This window comes from Perna viridis, chromosome 3 (genome assembly GCF_037379345.1).
Source record: "Perna viridis isolate PV_CMFRI_1.1 ecotype Kerala chromosome 3, ASM3737934v1, whole genome shotgun sequence".
Lineage (NCBI taxonomy): Eukaryota > Metazoa > Mollusca > Bivalvia > Mytilida > Mytilidae > Perna > Perna viridis.
The window spans coordinates 30,216,748-30,235,623 of NC_142447.1; the positions used below are offsets into that span (position 1 = coordinate 30,216,748).

An 18,876-nucleotide genomic window follows, 5' to 3' on the forward strand; every position below is an offset into this window, starting at 1 on the left:
TTTTCTCGACACGTCCAAGCACTATGGTTTGCGGTCAGGTTTTCCGTATTATAGCCTGACCACTCCAGCATTTAATATGCCATGGGTACCCCATTCTACCACCTGCGGCAGACAACTTTTGCGTGCTTTTGTTTATTTTTTGAATTTTTCTCCGTTCCATAAATTCTTGCCCCGTGCAGGTCCGGGTGTCAAAAGAATAGGCCTGCAGCAGCGCTGAGCTTGTCGTTAAAGGCGACTAAATACTGCTCAGGAAGCTAGGCGGGGGCTAGGTGCTCTGCCCACAGAGCAACTGGGATGTGTGCCCCAGGTGGTGGAATGGGGTACCGCTGGGGTTGTCAGATTATAATACGTAAAACCTGACCTCAAACCATAGTGGTGCACCGTGTAGGGAAAGATGCCACGTTCCTGGCACGTTAAAGAATTAAGAACCTTTGCGCTCCGCCACAGGAGGCTGAATTGCCCGACCATACACATCCCTCCCTTTTTCTAGTGGCAATCAATATTTTCCACCCTATTACTAGTATCCTTGTGTCCCATCCTTTTTTTTCATTTCATCATTATTTCATGTTCATTTTATCATCCATTTCATGTTTATCGTCTAAATATAGCTGAAATATTGCTGCTCGGACGTTAAACCCCATCAATCAATCGATATATTCTTCTATTTTAGCAGGGTCATCATGAAAGTACAGCTGATCAATTTATATAAACAATGTTTAATCCTTATAATTTCAATTCCAGCCCCGTGCAGGTCCGGGTGTTAAAAGAATAGGCCCACAGCAGCACTAAGCTTGTCGTAGAAGGCGACTTAATAGTGCTCAGAACCCTAGCCGGGCGCTCTGCCCACAGAGCAACTGCGACCTGTGCCCCAGGTGGTGGAATGGAGTACCCATGGCGTATTACATGCTGGGGTTGTCAGGCTATAATACGGAAAACCTGACCGCAAACCATAGTGGTGCACCGTGTTGGGAAAGATGCCACGTTCCTCGCACGTTAAAGAACCCTGCTGTGGTATTCGATAGGAGTAGGAACTTTTGCGCTCCGCCACAGGAGACTAAATTGCCCGACCCTACCCATCTCTCCCTATTTCCAGTGGCAATCAAAATTTGTCGACCTCATTGTCCTTGTGTCCCATCCCTTTTTCATTTCATCATCATTTCATGTTCATTTTATCATCAATTTCATGTTCATCGTCTGAATATAGCTGAAATATTGCTGCTTGGACGTTAAACCCCAACAAACAAGCAAACAAACGGTGAGGTCGACTCTATTATCCTTGTGTCCCATCCCTTTTTCATATCATCATCATCATCATCATCATTATTTCAAGTTCCTTTCATCACCCCTTTCATATTCATCGCCTGAATATAGCTGAAATATTGCTGCTCGGACGTTAAACCCTAACAATCAATCAAACTAGATCAACACTTCCAAATTTTATATCCAAGGCTGGTGTTTCCGTTTTAGGGATATTTTTCAGGGATTCTTTCAAAAAATGGTCTTCCATTTTTCAGTCGATGAAATGATGAGGATAAAACATGTCACTGATTGTTCTTGTGTTGGCAATCAACCATAAGACAATAAGTAAGCTTTACGATGAATTGTAGCCCCGTGCAGGTCCGGGTGTTAAAAGAATAGGCCTGCAGCAGCGCTAAGCTTGTCGTAAAAGGCGACTAAATAGTGCTCAGAACCCTAGCCAGGGGCTAGGGCGCTCTGCCCACAGAGCATCTGGGTTGTGTGCCCCAGGTGATGGAATGGGTACCCCTGGTGTGTTACATGCTGGGGTTGTCAGGCTATAATACGGAAAACCTTTTTCATTTCATCATCATTTCATGTTCATTTTATCATCAATTTCATGTTCATCGTCTGAATATAGCTGAAATACTGCTGCTCGGACGTTAAACCCCAACAAACAAACAAACAAAACCTGTAGCAGATCAGAAAGTCGTCTACATACTTGGAACCGTCAATATTGTCCTTCAAAACTTGAGCTAAACTATTAATTTTATACTGAAGAGAGTGACAGAGAGAATACTTCCTTGAGGAACTCCCTTTTTTCCTGCTCCTTCTCAGAAAAAGTCGAATTTACCCTAACATTACAATGACGGTCTGGTAAAAAATTAGACAAGAAGAGAGGAAGTCTTCCTTTCAACCCCATATCAAATGTATCTTTTACAATACCATATTTCCACGTCATGTCATAGGATTTTTCTAAATCGAAAAGACCGACACGACGTGTTCATTTTTGGCAAATGCATTTCTGATGAGCGTTTCAAACCGGACTAAATGGTCAAGAGTACTTCTGCCTTGCCTATAACCACACTGAATATTAGTGAGTAAGTTGTGTTTCTCAAGGAACCACACAAGACGATCATTGACCATTCGTTCCATTGTCTTACAGACGCAGCTATTCAATGCGATCGGGCGATAGTTTGAAGGATCCGTATGATCCTTTCCTGGTTTTGGGATATGAACAACTGAAGCCGTTTCCAAATAGAAGGAACGTTACCAGAAGCCCAGATCTCGTTTGTTTGTTTGTTTGTGTGTTGGGGTTTAACGTCCGAGCAGCAATATTTCAGCTATATTCAGACGATGAACATGAAAAGAATGATAAAATTAACATGAAATGATGATGAAATGAAAAAAAAGGATGGGACACAAGGATAATAGGGTCGACAAATTTTGATTGCCACTGGAAAATGGGAGGGATGGGCAGGGCCGGGCAATTTAGCCTCCTGTGGCGGAGCGCAAAGGTTCCTACTATCGAATACCACAGCAGGGTTCTTTAACGTGCAAGGAACGTGACATCTTTCCCAACACGGCGCGTCACTATATTTGCGAACAGGTTTTCCGTATTATAACCTGAAAACCCCAGCATGTAACCTGTCAGGGGTACCCAATTCGACCACATGGGGCACACATCCCACTTGCTCTGTGGGCAGAGCGCCTAGCCCTAGGCTAGGTTTCTGAGCACTATTTAGTCGCCTTTTACGACAAGCTTAGCGCTGCTGCAGGCCTATTCTTTTGACACGCGGACCTGGATAACATATCTATCTATGTAACTTACTCTCGTTATCCAATTTATGATTTATCACAAAATTTTCGCCCTATTTTTTACATATATTTTTTTTGACTGGGTCAGAATTCGAAACTTCAAGCTGAAAATAAATCACTAACTGTATAGTAGAACCTATGCTTGCAGCAGTGCAAAGCTTGTCGTAAAAGGCGACTAAATAGTGCTCAGAAACCTAGCCTGGGGCTAGGCGCTCCGCAACTGGTATGTGTGCCCCCAGGTGGTGGAATGGCTACAGATAGATCTCATCAAGCTAAACACTTTTAGACCCGTGCAGGTCCGGGAAACCTGACCGCAAGCCATAGTGGTGCACCGTGTTGGGAAAGATGCCACGTTCCTCGCACGTTAAAAAACCCTACTGTGGTATTCTCCCAGAGTAGGAACCATAGGGCTCAACCACAGGAGGTTAAATTGCCCGACCCGACCCACCTCTCCCTATTTCTAGTGGCAATCAAAATTTCTCGACCCTTTTATTCTTGTGTCCCATCCCATTTTTTTTTATTTCATCATCATTTCACATTCATTTTATGATCAACTTCATGTTTATCGCCTGAATATAGCTGAAATATTACTGCTCGGGCTTTAAAACCCAACAAACAAACAAACAGCTAAACACTTTTATCCCATGTCAGAATTTGGCTTAATCTAACAGTCTAGGAGATATATGCGAAAAACTACTGTCTGACCCCTATGTTCTATTTTTAGTAACGGTGGTCATGTTTTTCGACGGATCAAAAATCCCCACATCAGTTCTATGTACAATACCCGAAGGAACATTCAAAGTAAGTTTGGTTCCAATTGGTGAAGTGGTGTCAGAGGAGAAGAGTTTTGAAAAAAATTACATTAAAAATAGGGGAAAAAAACCGTTGAAAAAAAAAGGGCGATAATTCCAACATGGCTTAATAGTTTAAAATGAAAATTTGATCGCAGATAGATCTTATCATGCTGAACACTTTTACCCTTTGTCAGAATTTGGCTAAACCTAACGGTTTTGGAGATATATGCGAAACACTACTGTCTGACCCCTACGTTCTATTTTTAGTAACGACGGCCATGTTTTTCAACGGATCAAAAATCCCCACGTCAGTTCCATGCAGGATACCCCATGGAACATTCATACCAAGTTTGGTTTAAATTGGTCAAGTAGTTTCAGAGGAGAACAGTTTTGAAAAATTGTTAACGACGACGGATGATGGCAATAGCTCACATGGCCTACAGCCAGGTGAGCTAAAAATGGGATGGGACACAAGGACAAGAGGGTCGACAAATTTGGAACGCCACCAGAAAAAGGGAGGGATGGGTAGGGTAGGGCAATTTAGCCTCCTACTATCGAATACCACAGCAGGGTTCTTTAACGTGCGAGGTGCACCACTATGGTTTGCGGTCAGGTTTTCCGTATTATAGCCTGACAACCCCAGAATGTAACATGCCAGGGGTACCCCATTCCACTACCTGGAGCACACAACCCAGATGCTCTGAGCAGAGCGCCCTAGCCCCGGTCTAAGGTTCTGAGCACTATTTAGTCGCCTTTTACAACAAGGTTAGAGCTGCTGCAGGCCTATTCTTTTGACACAAGGACCTGCACAGTTCTGCAAGCTTGTCGAGTAATATATACATGAAGTAATGCGCAGGTAATAATGAGACTTATCAGTTGATAGATATTGAAATTGAATTCGTGGGAATTTAAACAAGATAAGAATGATGAACAGGTTTGGAATGAACCTTGAACAACATTAGACCAAGAAAAAGACTAAACTGAAACCTATGCGTGAGGATAAGATGCACCAAAAAGACACAAAATGTATATGTCCTTTGCTATTTTTTTTCTTCTGAAAACCCCACCAAAGTACAGAGACTAAAATGATACAAAATACCAGTGCACTCAAGACTTATACAAAAAACTTTCATCATGTCTATACACAAAAACTTTCATTATGTAGGCTTAAAAGATAAGGTTTGCTTTAAAGAATAAAGCTCCAGAAAATTTTCCAAAGTAATTCAATCTATAGCCTTTTTATGTGAATGACTTCCCTTGTAAAGATAAACAGAGAGAAATCACAACCTAAACCTAAACATTGTGACATTGTTAAGAAAACTCACCACCAAACTGGATTGAATAAGAGCGAAATTCTAGCAGGATAAAAAAAATCACTATATCACTACTTCAACATCTCATTTATAAAACAAAGTTTACCCTGGTACAAATATCCCTGTATTGTAACTTTTATTATGCGATTTAAAAAAATCCATTGTCTTCCACCGTGGGGATGGGCATATTATGTGCTCATGGTGCAGCTGTTTATTATCTACTTAGTTGATTTCTTTCAATTACTTATATATCATTCAGACTATATTTCAATCATTTGTAAATCTTCTTAACCCCAACGGCACGGAAAGTTAGTTTTTTCCCTACTTGAACTATACTATTTTTTTATTACACTTTCATGACTTTTCTTGGAAAATATCCAAAAACAAAACAATTAACTTATTATAGGTCATTAATATTTATATTTGTTTTTCTTCCAAAAGCTATAGCTATAAACTACTAGAATGGTATGTTTTCGTTAGATAATCTCTTTCTTGATATATCTTTATTTTGGTTAATTTCATACATTGTGTGGTCGAGGAAACGCAATTATGTGTGTGGGGTGTGGGTGAGGGGATAGAACTTGGCTTTCAACGAGCAACATGGCTTGCGATTGAAGTCCACGCGGCGCCTGATTATGAATTAATCGTGCTGTCCTTTTCCCATTGTTCTTTTTTAGTTCCGACCTTTGCGTTAAATGATTTCTTAATTAGTTGTTTTACAGAAAAGAAATAAACGCTTACAAGAAGTTCGAAGAAAAGAAAAAAAACTCTTCGTAAAAATGGAAGATGAGATGCACTTTCTATTCCAATGTCCAAGTATAAAAATTATATAGTAGCATACAGTATGAAATTGGTGAGACAAAATATCAGATATTACAAATGAACTTTTACGAAAAGTGTTGAATCGAAAATATAAAAAAAAATAAAATAAAACTGGTGCCTATCTACAAAGGAAACTTTTAAAAATGGACATTCTGCTATCTAAACTTTGTTTATTGATGTTGCATAATTAAATTATGCAATAATTTTTACTGTTACAATATATATCCATCATGACACTGTGATATGTTTTCCTCTTCTATATGTATTCACGCCCCGTGCAGGTCCGGGTGTTAAAAGAATAGGCCTGCAGCAGCGCTAAGCTTGTCGTAAAAGGCGACTAAATAGTGCTCAGAAACCTAGCCGGGGGCTAGGCGCTCTGCCCACAGAGCAACTGGGATGTGTGCCCCATGTGGTGGAATGGGCTACCCTGGCATGTTACATGCTGGGGTTGTCAGGCTATAATACGGAGAACCTGACCGCAAACCATAGTGGTGCACCATATTGGAAAAGATGTCACGTTCCTCGCACGTTAAAGAACCCTGCTGTGGTATTCGATAGCAGTAGAAACCTTTGCACCCCGCCACAGATGGCTAAATTGCCCGACCTTACCCATCCCCCTTTTTCTAGTGGCAATCAAAATTTTTTGACCCTATTATCCTTGTGTCCCATCCTTTTTTTTTCATTTCATCATCATTTCATGTTCACTTTATCATCCATGTCATGTTCATCGTCTGAATACAGCTGAAATATTGCTGCTCGGAAGTTAAACCCCAACAAACAAACCCTGTTCTCATAGTTTTCCTTTCCTCTTTCATCTGACGTAACTCGGGGTGTTTCTAGAAAGCAGTAAACGCTTATCCTAGCGGTGCAGCTGTTCTATGTTTCCAGTTTAGTGGAGTTAGAGTTGTTTCTTTATACGTATTATTTTTGGTTATTGTGTATTTTGCCTGTTATGTCGCTATATCCTTGGATTATACGTATAAAGTTATAAATATTCTTTTCGACTTTTGATACCGTTCGAATCTCAGTTTCCTTGATTTCCATTACTCAACTTAACATAATTTTAGCATTTATTTAAAAACACAAAAATGGATGCCCGGTCCTCATGAATAGGTTGGGTGACTTAGGGGACGACTTGCTCATTTACTTACGGGAGGTAACTTTTGTACCAAATTATCCCGCGCTTTTATTAAGGTTCAGCTAGCGATGTTTGAAAACACGTATTATCTTTTTTCTGTCATTGTCCTTGGTAAGTTAATTTTAAAAAGAACATTAGTTATTACACTTAGTCCATAGGCAGATCTGCTAATATTGAAAAGGGGGAGGGGTCCTGGCTACATTTTGTAGTTTGCCCTAATTTGAAAAATATGGAATACTAATAACTAAAGTAAATAACTTGCAGTATCAGGGCTTTCTTTATCTTTTCAGTGAACAGGCGTAGTGGTGAAAAAGGACCGTGTACGCCTTCGAAATGTATCAAAGGGGGAATTTGAACCGTCCATTGCTTTTCACCAGTTAAAAATAATCTAAAAATTTTGTTATACACAAATGCACACATTTTGCTCAGATTCAGAATAACCTTTTATTGTAATGCTTCTGCACTCCATCATTATACTGACTCTTGCGTGCCATTTGCATGCATGGCTACTGCATAAATTTAAAAGAATTTTTATTATATGAGAGTTCTTCATGATGATTGATGTCATCACTTACCTGTGATTTGGTTTTGTTTGGCAAAACATTCATTGAGCGGCATGGGGCATCATCTTAAAATCATCATCACTTTTTCATTTTTAAAGATAATTGAAAAATTCTTTTGGTTCCCAACATTGCAAATAAAATTCTTTTTATCCATGGAATTTTTTTAAAAAATATTCAGTAATTAGACTACGTATATAAGATTTTAATTATAATTTTATACAAAAATAGATGTTTACATATAAATATCACTTCAAATTTATTTTTGAAATAAAAGAGTTATAAATTCACATACATAATATGAATTAATTTTATTTAAGTGAAACATTTTACAGAACCAAAATAGGATATAAAATAAAAAAGTTATAAAAGTTTTGAAAATTGGAATTTTAAACATGAAATTTTTAGTTGTTTATTTGCCAACCAATTTGACACTTAATGATATGCAAATTAGTGAATATTACATCACTAATGAGATTGGCGAACTCTCCTATAAGAAGGCGACCCTTAGATTTTTAAGGTGGGCCTGGCAGATTTTGAAAATAAATAATCTGTCTCTGATTATGTAGGAAATAAATCATCTGGCCACATCATATCAGAAAATAAATAGTCTGACTTTGCAAATTGCTGAAAATAAATACTCTGCTGTAATGAATTGAAAATAAATATTCTGATCTTGACTAGTAAATTGAAACAGTGAAAAAATTGGACACTCACCCGCTCGCCAATGCGAGTAAATTAATTTTCGGGCTAGTAACAAATGCATTCAACTCGCCCTTGTTGGCGAGTAATTTGTTATGAAATGGTCCCTTTATTATTCAAGTAAATCTTCTGGTGTCAATGCAAAGGAAATTTCTCTATGTGTAGAACGTATTGTCAATGCAGATTATTAAATTTCCGTTTCGAGAACGTCTTTTTCAAATTCATTTATTGCATTGAATCTGATTGGTTCGTAGTAAAATCATCAACCAATCAAATTTTTTCTTGCAAAGGAAAACAATTGAATTGAATTGAAGTTCATTTATGTAAGATGTTACAATTTGTAAAATTTAATGACTTTGATTCAGATTATGAATCAGATGATGACTATGATAATGAAATATCTGAAGATGATCTTTTTGGAATGCTTAGGGCAATGTAAATTTTCAGAATGAATTAAACAATGTACTGAAAATGTGTTTATTTTAATTAATTAAATACTGCACTAGTTATAATGAAGTAAAAAAAAAACATGTTAAATATTTCGGGCAAGTGAATTATGTTCCAGGCGAGTATATCTTGAACATCACTTGCCTGGCTTGGCGAGTGCTTTTCAAAATCTAATATTTACACTGTTGAAAATAAATTTTCTGACCCGTGCAAAACCTTTAAAAATAAATTTGACTCGTTATGCTCGCCATAGTTTCATAAATTAGAAACGTATACATCTTTAAATATTTCACAAGTTCTATACAACACCCGAATAAGTCTCCAGTGGCAATATACAGTGGATTCCTCATAATCGCATACCAAATTTGTCAGAAAAAAAAATATGCAGGAATATTGGCATTGCTATTACCATTCATTAAATTGATTAAACTGACATTATGTTATTACAAAGAAATAAAGTTGTAGGGATTTTTGACTAATTTTACTATAAAAACACAATATCAAACAGTTGAATTAGCTACACCTTTTAATTGAGTAATTGTTAAAAATAAAGTTGGCGAATTTACATCGTTAAGGCCAGATAGTGTCTATTTTTGTAACATTTTTTTGAAAAAATTGAGCAATAAAGAGAAATGTCTGTTTAGACCTACGCAATTAAGTGGAATTTTTAAAATGGAAGAGATTGGAAATCTTCTTGGATTTTCTGCACATCATCAATCTTGATGATTATGTGCTGTGCATGCGTGGGTATCAATTTACAAAACATGATTTGACAAAATATTTACAAGATCAAGACACATTTTTTTGTTTTATTAGACCTAATATGAAATATTTATTGTTTGCTATAACCCAAGCGACCCTCACAAATCCGTGTGACTGACAAAATTTTATTGGTCCTAAATCAGAGTAATTTTATTTTAATATCGTTCATGATCCCAAATGTGTGACAAGTCTGTCTCCGGTGCTGATTTGACTTCCGATCAAGATCGACTGCACGCTTCTCTCAATCCCACATTATTAATCTCTTTCAAATAAAATTAAAATGTGCAGAATCATTCGACCCCGACTACGTCGAACCGATATATGTTGTTAAAAACTTTGACAGTAACTTGAAGTACATGTATGTTGTCTTTTCCATAAACAGAGACTTGTGAACATGATACAGGTGAATGCATTTCAAACACAACTGCCAATAGAAGAAATATAAATACTGTGTTGATGCTTAACATGAATCAGCAGTCACAAATAACGAAAAACCTCCAAAACTGAGAAAAGATATAGAGGAAATGAATGGATGGCACAACTTAAATATTAAAAGAACTATATCCTTCCTAATTCTATCTCTAGTTGCAATGAATGTGCTCCTTTAGGATAAGAGGGACTGTCTACCTCATTGTAATAGTTCATTCTCAAACAAAACCTAAACTGTGTGGCCTGTTTGACCTTTTAGGTGACATTGTACATGTATGTTCCACAAAATGTATATATGAATTCCTGGGGATGGCATACCATGTTTGAAGGTGTCGCATACAAAGTTCCAACCTTCCCCCTGAACTTGTTCATTCTCTCCTCTCCCCTGGGTTCCAACTGCCTTTTATCAAATTTTCTGTTCATGTCTTCACTGCCAGGAGGTAAGTAGTTCCTGATTCCTGGCCCTTTTCTCATTGCCTCTCACCTTACTCTCAAATCCCTAACGCTGGGTTCCAATGCCTGCTCTACCTTTTTATATGTACATGTAAATAGCATTTTGTTTTAATTTTATTATTTTATGAAGAGACTTTGATCATGCTTTTAATATTCTCATTTTGTTAAATGTTCTTGCTGTGATATGGCCCTGGTCGCCGAATCGGCATTAAAAAAGAACACCTGCTCAGTGAATAATAAGTACCAGATCATTCAGAGGTTTAAAAATTCTCAAGAGCAGCCCAAAACTACATGTATGAAGCATAATTTTATCATTGAAATATGCTTTCATTTTATGATTTATTGGTTTACCAAGATTTTATGCCTTAATCTACTAAAACCATGCATAAATGTTGCTGTTTTGTCCCCCCCCCCTCATGCACCAGGGGCTTGCAGGTTTTCTTAATAAATTCTTATTGTAGCCTCTTGATATTTGGTATGCATCGTCAGGTAGGGGTGCCATTTTGTACGAGTCAATATCAGACCTATTGACATCTTCATGTTTACCAACAAAGTATTTTTCAGCATTGCTGTTTATGGGGAAAACTTTCATTAGATTTTTCACATTAACTACAAATTGCAGCAACCATGAAATTCTTGCGCAAGACAAAATTGAAAGTCTAAGGGCAAATACAACACCAAGAAAACAAACATCTGCAAACTTACAGCATCCAGGCATTTATTCCTTAGCGCTCCGCCGCAGAAGGCTAAATTGCCCGACCCTACCCTACCCATCCCCGTTTTTCTAGTGGCATTCAAAATTCGTCAACCCTATTATCCTTGTGTCCCATCCCTTTTTTTTTCATTTCATCATCATTTCATGTTCATTTTATCATCCATTTCATGTTCATCGTCTGAATATACATGTAGCTGAAATATTGCTGCTCGGACATTAAACCCCAACAATCAATCAATCAATCATGATTAAAAAAATTAAACACAATAACATGCACATAAAGTCATAATGTGATTTCAATAGATTGGAAATTAAACAAAAAATGGTAAGTAAACTTTAAATATTATAAAAGATTTTTATATGGTAAACATCTTTAAAAAGAGTAATATTTACATGTACAGTGTTCAAAAATACCAGGTAAGTATAAAGGTGACTAAAATTATATTTTTTATGTACATGTACAAACTTTACTTTATTGGCATGAAGTCTTAAACAAAAAATGGTTTAATTAAAAATCCTATAAAGAGTTGTCAGTAAATGCAGTCTGACATATACATATATAGCAAAACTAAAACCGTTGGAGCTCCTCAGAAATGTACTTCCTGTACACTGTACTTTTATATGTACATAAACTCTACATGTATAATACAAAATGTAGAGAGTCCCCAAAACTTCATTATAAGTAATGGGCAGCTAATAGGACTACCCTTACTTAACAGATTCCTAAATGCCATGTGTTTTGCAACAAAACATCGAAAAGTTCATATACATGTACATGATATACACGTATGTGTATGGAACATAAACTTTAAAAAAATATGTAAAGGAAGGTCCTATTTAATCTGGGACCCCAAGTTTTTCCTCCATCAAAATGTGATGAAATGTGGACCATATTCAACTTGTGTTCTTAATAAAATGCAATTTGAAGAATCTACCTATCTCTTGGACTGCTTTATGAGCATTTTTCCATTGAAAAAATATTTAACAATTTGAAAACAAAATCAATTTCAGAACTGCTTTTGAAAACCCAAAACCCAAACCTCATATTTGTAAGAGGTTGGAATTTCATTCCTCCATACCCCAACTAAGTCAGAGAATAGCTTGCCAGACAACCTCTAGCACTACTGGAGGAATATAGACCATCCATTTAGGCCTAAAAAATTGTTAGGTTTCCAGTCACCCTACTGACCCTCCTTCAGACCCCCTACCCAAAAGTTTTTATTTGTGATTTTTAAAATAAAACAAAAAGTCTGCAGACTGTCTTTGAGAAAAAAAGAAGACGAAAATAAAGCCAAAGATGTTTATTCTTCTATCCTAGGTGGAAAAACAGAGAGAAGTACTGATTGTTTATATTTAAATCAATTGAAAACACGCATGTCGTGATTGTGCTCATGGCTGTTGATAATCCCTTTTGGGATTCAGCGCATGAGACCACTAGCATCAAAACAAAAAATATCTCCAGCATTGAATCCCAAAAGGGATTAGGCCATGGACTAAGGCCATCGATTAAATCTTTACCATGTTTAGTCTGCAGATTTAATTTTCATTGTAATCTGAGTTTGGTGTCACTAAGACTTATTTCATTTCAAAATTTAAATAAGAATAAAAATAAATCTTAGAATGGTGATCAGAAACATAACATTATTTTTTTCGGCCTTGGAGATTTCTCAACAATTGACTGGTATCCACCAATAAGTTGACTTACCTATCTGTCTTACATGCACTGGAAAGTGTTGATTTTATCCCAAAATGTATTTTCCTGGGTCAAATGCTGTAGGCTGTACAGAGTGCAAGTCACAAATTGGATCAATAGGTCACGTCTGATTGACATTAAATCATATAATGATGCATTTAATGAATTAAATGCTTGAACTAATTTCCCTGAATACACCATAACCCACATTCACGGGCATGACTATGCCCAGGGAGTGTGTAAACGATTTGATGCTTTACACCGTCTGTGAGAGACACTAAATGATAGCCAAGGGCAATATGAAACCCCTCAGTCTGTCATGTATTACAAATACCACATATGAGGCCTAACAGTATTGATTATGTACGTTAGCACAAAAATGACAATTAAACAAAGTATAGGAACAGTCAGCTGATGGTCGGAGTCCCTCATATTGTGCAATTGATTCGCTAACACTGTGTTACGAAAGATTTCTTGGAAATTTTAGTAGTTTATATCAAAAAAGACTTCTAAATTATCTGCTAGAAGCAACGATATCCTAGCTTTATAATGCATGAAATGAAGGGTGTAACAGATATACAAAAAATGCTATCAGTGAAAAAATTTGTATCAAAAGTGATTTTGTTTTTTTGTTTTCTTATTTTTTTAAACTATGTACATTTCTTGCTGTTTAGAAAAATTTGTGAAAAAGCAGATGTAATAATCTGCTCTTTCAAATGTCTACTGTAGTACAAAGAACTGCAGGTGTTGGTAGCATGTTCCACTGTATGATGGTTGATGGATAATATGAAAATTAATAAGGGTCTTTCCTTGTCTGAATTTGTTTTTAATAGTAGGGATATTTATTTCTGCATGGTTCTATTGTCAGATGGTACAAGTAGATTTGTTGAATATATTGCCAGTTGAAGGGGAATGATCTTATAAAATACTACTAGTCTTGTCTGAATACTCCTAAGCTGTAATGTTGGCCATTGCAGATGTTCCAGCATGTCCAAAACGAAACTGGTGTTATGATATCTGTTACAAGTGAAACGAGCTGGACTGTGTTGGACTTATTGTTTGATTTGTTTTTTATTGTATGGGTCCCAACTGCAGGCACTGTATTCAAGCTTGGATCGTACTAGTGACATGTATGCTCTTCTTTTTTGATGTTTTTAATGTTACTTTGAGGTTGCGTCAATTTCAATTTCAATTCAAGAAGTTCAATTGTCTGCTTGCATTTGATGTGATATTGTTTATATGTTTATTCCATTTTAGGTCTGATTGTACAGTTATTCCTAAGTATTTAGTAGATGTTTCAGTTTTCAGTGTATGCCCATGAAGGATATAGTCATGGTCAACTGGTCTCTTTTTTGACGAGATTCTGATAATTTAGCATTTTTCAGGGTGGAACGACATTAACCAATCTTTCCCATTTTGCTGCAGCGTTTAGATCTTGTTGGAGCTTACATGCATCTTCTGCATTCCTGATTTTTTTTGTAGATGATGCTATCATCTGCAAAGAGTCTTAATGTACTGTGTTGTAAGTATTCTTGGAAGTCATTAATATATATGAGAGATAATGTAGGGCCAAGCACAGTGCTCTGTGGTACTCCTAATGTTACTGCAATTTTTCTGATTTTCTGATCAAAAATAACTGTTTGTGTGCAATCATGTAGGAAATCACTGACCCATTTTAATGTATTGTCTTTTATACCATTATGTTAAAGTTTATATAGTCTTTTGTGGGGGACTTTGTCGAATGCTTTAACAAAATCCATCACAATGACATCAGTCTGTATGTTTTGGTCATTATCTCTTGCAAGATCTTGTAGGAATGATATTAATTGAATTTCACAAGAGTGTTTGGATGAAAAACTATATTTTTAATCATATAGTATATTGTTCGTTTCAATATGTTCCATTACCAGGCTAGCTTTGATTATGTTCCATTACCTTACAGAATATACATGTAAGGGATATTGGGCAGTAGTTAATAACATCATGTTTGTCTCCTCTTTTGAATGCTGGACACACATACATTTGCATGTTTCCAGACTGTAGGTATGGTGTGAGTGTATGTTGATTTTTTGAAAATAAGAGTAATTGGTTTACAAATATATTAACTTTGGAAGAATCATACAAAATCTGAAAAATGTGATACACCCCAAAAAAAGGTTACATATTATTTTTGTAATTAAGTTGTTTTATGGGTCTACACTATAAAATGTATATTTATTCATTCAAATCTGCCTGATCTTAGGAGATAATCAACATTGAAGTATTTGAGTGTCATTTACAGAGTTACCTCCCTTAATTTTGAAATCTACAGTGCATTCTATATAATTTTTGTCCCCTAAGAACACGGGTTATGTGAAGAACTGAATGTAAATTTCTGTTTACTATGGATATTGAAACAAAATAACAAAAATAAAAATATGTAGGCTTTTTACCCATGAATGACATTTTGCATGATTCTTAGCTGGAGTACTACTTAAGTATTCTGCCACATACATATGTATCTGATCTGGTCCAGTGACCTTGTTTGGATTGATGTTGTGTAGTAGTTTCTTTACACGTTGTTCTGATATTTTATAGTTTTCATTTCTGAATGATTTGACGTTTTTTTTTAACCGGTATTGGGTCAGCAGTTGATTCAGCTGTGAATAATTTCTGAAACTGCTCGTTAAAAATGTTTGCTTTTTGTTTGGTGTTTAGTGTGAGCATGCCATCTTTTTTCAGTGCTGCAACCCCTAAGTTATCATTTCTCATACTTTTTATATAAGAAAACAGGTTTTGGGTATTTGTTTTTGGCTCTTTTGGCATGATGAGATCAATCTGCAGTCAAATTTTCATTTTCATCTGTTCAGCCATGTTGGAGTTATTACCCTTTTTCAACGTGTTTTTGCTATTTTTAATGTTATTTCTTTCAAAATCTTCTCCTCTGACACTACTTGACCAATTAAAACAAAACTCAGTATAAGTGTTCCTTGGGGTATCCTGCATAGAATTGAAGTGGGGTTTTTTGATCTGTCGAAAACATGGCCACTGTTACTAAAAATAGAACGTAGGGGTCAGACAGTAGTTTTTCGCATACATATATCTCCAAAACCGTTAGGTTTAGCCAAATTCTTTCAATAGGTGAAGTGATCCTTATTTTTACGCAACAGTGTTAAGGTGTTTTCCAGAAAATTTGACAAAAATCCTGTACAATTTTAAATACGTTTCAACCTCCCTATAAATCCTTTATTTAACACTTTCCATACAAAAACTACATATGTACATATTCTACGGTATCAGTCCATCGATTCTTAATGAAAAATTTTAACATTCCTAAAATAGAAACGAATCACGTGACCAAAACATGCCTTCTTCATAAAATATCAAAAACATCAAAAGTCCAGGAGGAAGCCGACCACAGCCCATTCTGAAAATTATTAACATTAATTATTAATGACATATTTAAGTTACTTTATACTATCCAAAAAGTGCTGTGACTAATTTACCTGAGATCGTAAACATATTTAAATTTTGGTCCAAAGCAGTGTTTTCACAAATTTCATCTAGATTTTGCACTTAATTTGCTTTTTTCTACATGTTATAAAGTTTAGGTAAATTAGTCACAGCAATTTTTAAAAACATTTAAATTTCCGCTATCGACCCCACCATAAATCTAGTGAGTGTATTAAGCTCTTCCTCCTGGACTTTTGGATCAAAATAGAATGGTATCATTTAATTATTTCATATCGTAATGGATGACGTAAATCAAAACGTTCAAGAGAATGACAGTAGTAATGTAATATCAAAATCGGACTACGGAAGAGAATGGAATGGACATTCCGCATTGTACTGATGACGACATGACGTTAACTGCCAAGAAAATATGGACGTGGCACTACTGGTTAATTAATAAATTTTAATTTTAAAACACTTTGTTCTCATTTTATTAAAATATTAAATTAAAACAATATAATTTTCATGAACTAATTATGAAATAAAACAATCTTCAATATTACAAAGTCGAGTCTACTTTTTCGCAGGGACTGTTCAACGCACCATTCCACAGGCACTCGAGGACAGGATATAGTTATTTATTTTTTAATTTTTTGGAAAACAAAATCGGATTTTTTATTTATTGAACCCATAAAAGCCTTAGAATGCATTTCTGGCCCGTTTTTTATGTAATTTTAGCATTTTTGATACATACCCTAACATGTTTTTCTCCATTATAGTACTATTTAAGTGTTTAGCAGTGGCGGATTTACCAGGGGAGCTAGGGGGACTTTAGCCCACACTCATACTCTGCTTCTTTTAAAATTAGTAATCATCACCATAAAATTAAGTTACAAGTGTTTTATAGCTAAGGCTTATCTCCTACAACTAGGGGTAAAACCAATTAATACCCAGCGTGTGTATATCTGGTTAAATATCTTTCTGCCGATTTGTTTTTTGTCACGTCCCCCCTAGAATGTTTATGACTATTGAAGCTTGTGTTTCGATGCAAGTACATGTACCTTATAATCAGATAAATGTCCAATGTTTAGGTAAAGGATTATTGATAGGAGAATGATAATTGCTGCAAGCTAGCGGAACTATAAAGCGACTCATGAGTAATGTATCTAAGTATCACCCAACATTATCTTTAATGATGATAAAAAGAACAATTGAAGATAAGAACATGATAAAAATTGGAAAGTAAAGCTGATTTTACATCAAGCATTTTAATTTTGATAACTTGTCGGGGTTTGCCTTGTGAGACCCAAGATTGGTGGTTCTGTCTTTTGAATCACGCTGTAGTAAATACGGAGGGAACGTTTGCGCCCCGTTTCTGTTTTTTTTTTTTTTTTATTTTATTGGAAAAATAACTTGATGTCCCCCCCCCCCTCCAAATTTTTTTGACACGCTCCACTCGGCAAGAATGCCATTTTACCCAAACCCTGAAATATTCGCTCTGCTCTTGTTAAAAATGTAAACAACTTCATAAAAAATCTGAAATTAGAAGTCATTAGTCATTTCATCAGAACAGAAACATATACTATATTTATCCTGCAACAACATGTATGGAATCTGGACATACAATCAGCACCAAAACGACTTAGAAAAAACAATAACATGCACCTATTATTCATCTACAACTATGCAAATTATAGTTAAAAAGAGTTAGGCTCATTTGCCTGGCTAGTTTTTAAACATAGCCATATCATTTCATTGCTATGCATGTCGTAAAATATAACAAATAATCGCACATGTGACAAATTTTTTGTGCTCTCAACCACTTTAGCCAATAACATGTACATCAACCGTATTATGGGCTACATTTTCTTGGCAAGGTGCTTTGATAAGGTGTTGTTTATGTCTAAATTAATACAAACTTGGAAGAGATACAAATTGTTTTTGTAAAGAAGAAACAAATGAAAGTAAATTTGTGTTTTGCACATTCACAATAAAAAACAAAATTTGTAAAAAGTTCAGATAACAAAAAAAAAAAGATTTTTTTTCCTTTGAATTATAAATTCTCACAATCTACAAGAAATATTTCAATATTCAAATTGTTTGCTAAGGAGAAAACCTTGAAACAAGGGAATGGTGTAAAGCTCACTTGAAAAATAGTAATTATTTTTCCTTAGGATTCATTATTTTACTCCCAGAGTCAATTTTCGTGAATTTCTTTGCGATAAACACCGCTTTGGAAGCAACAGGTTTTAGTTACTCGAATGATACTATGTTTGAAAACCATTCATTTACATATGTTACAGTACTTGATTGACCTGTAATAATCAAATAATTTTACTTTCAAATCCATGTCCCTTTGAGGACACTCAATAGACTTTAAGAATTCAAGCAAATAATCTTTATTTTCACCACATTTTGAAAGCACACATTCTGTTTATTTTTGTCAATGCATGTATCTACATGTACATAGATGTTTTATACATGATGTGTTATTGCCTATGTATACATTGTAAGTACCAATACCCTCTTTACAATCTTTCACTCAATTTCTCCTCACATTTT

At 35.6% G+C, this 18,876-nt stretch overlaps 1 protein-coding gene across 1 annotated transcript in view; it reads left to right on the forward strand.

Moving 5' to 3' along the window:
* The first annotated feature begins 7,157 nt into the window (after nucleotides 1–7,157).
* Nucleotides 7,158–18,876, forward strand: part of LOC148621813 (polycystin-1-like protein 2) — a 63,955-nt gene continuing 52,236 nt past the window's right edge. Inside the window, exon 1 of the mRNA XM_088576554.1 lies at nucleotides 7,158–7,232. Coding sequence (XP_088432680.1) covers nucleotides 7,190–7,232 — 43 coding nt within the window. The 5' untranslated portion in view covers nucleotides 7,158–7,189. The remainder of the gene's footprint in view (nucleotides 7,233–18,876) is intronic.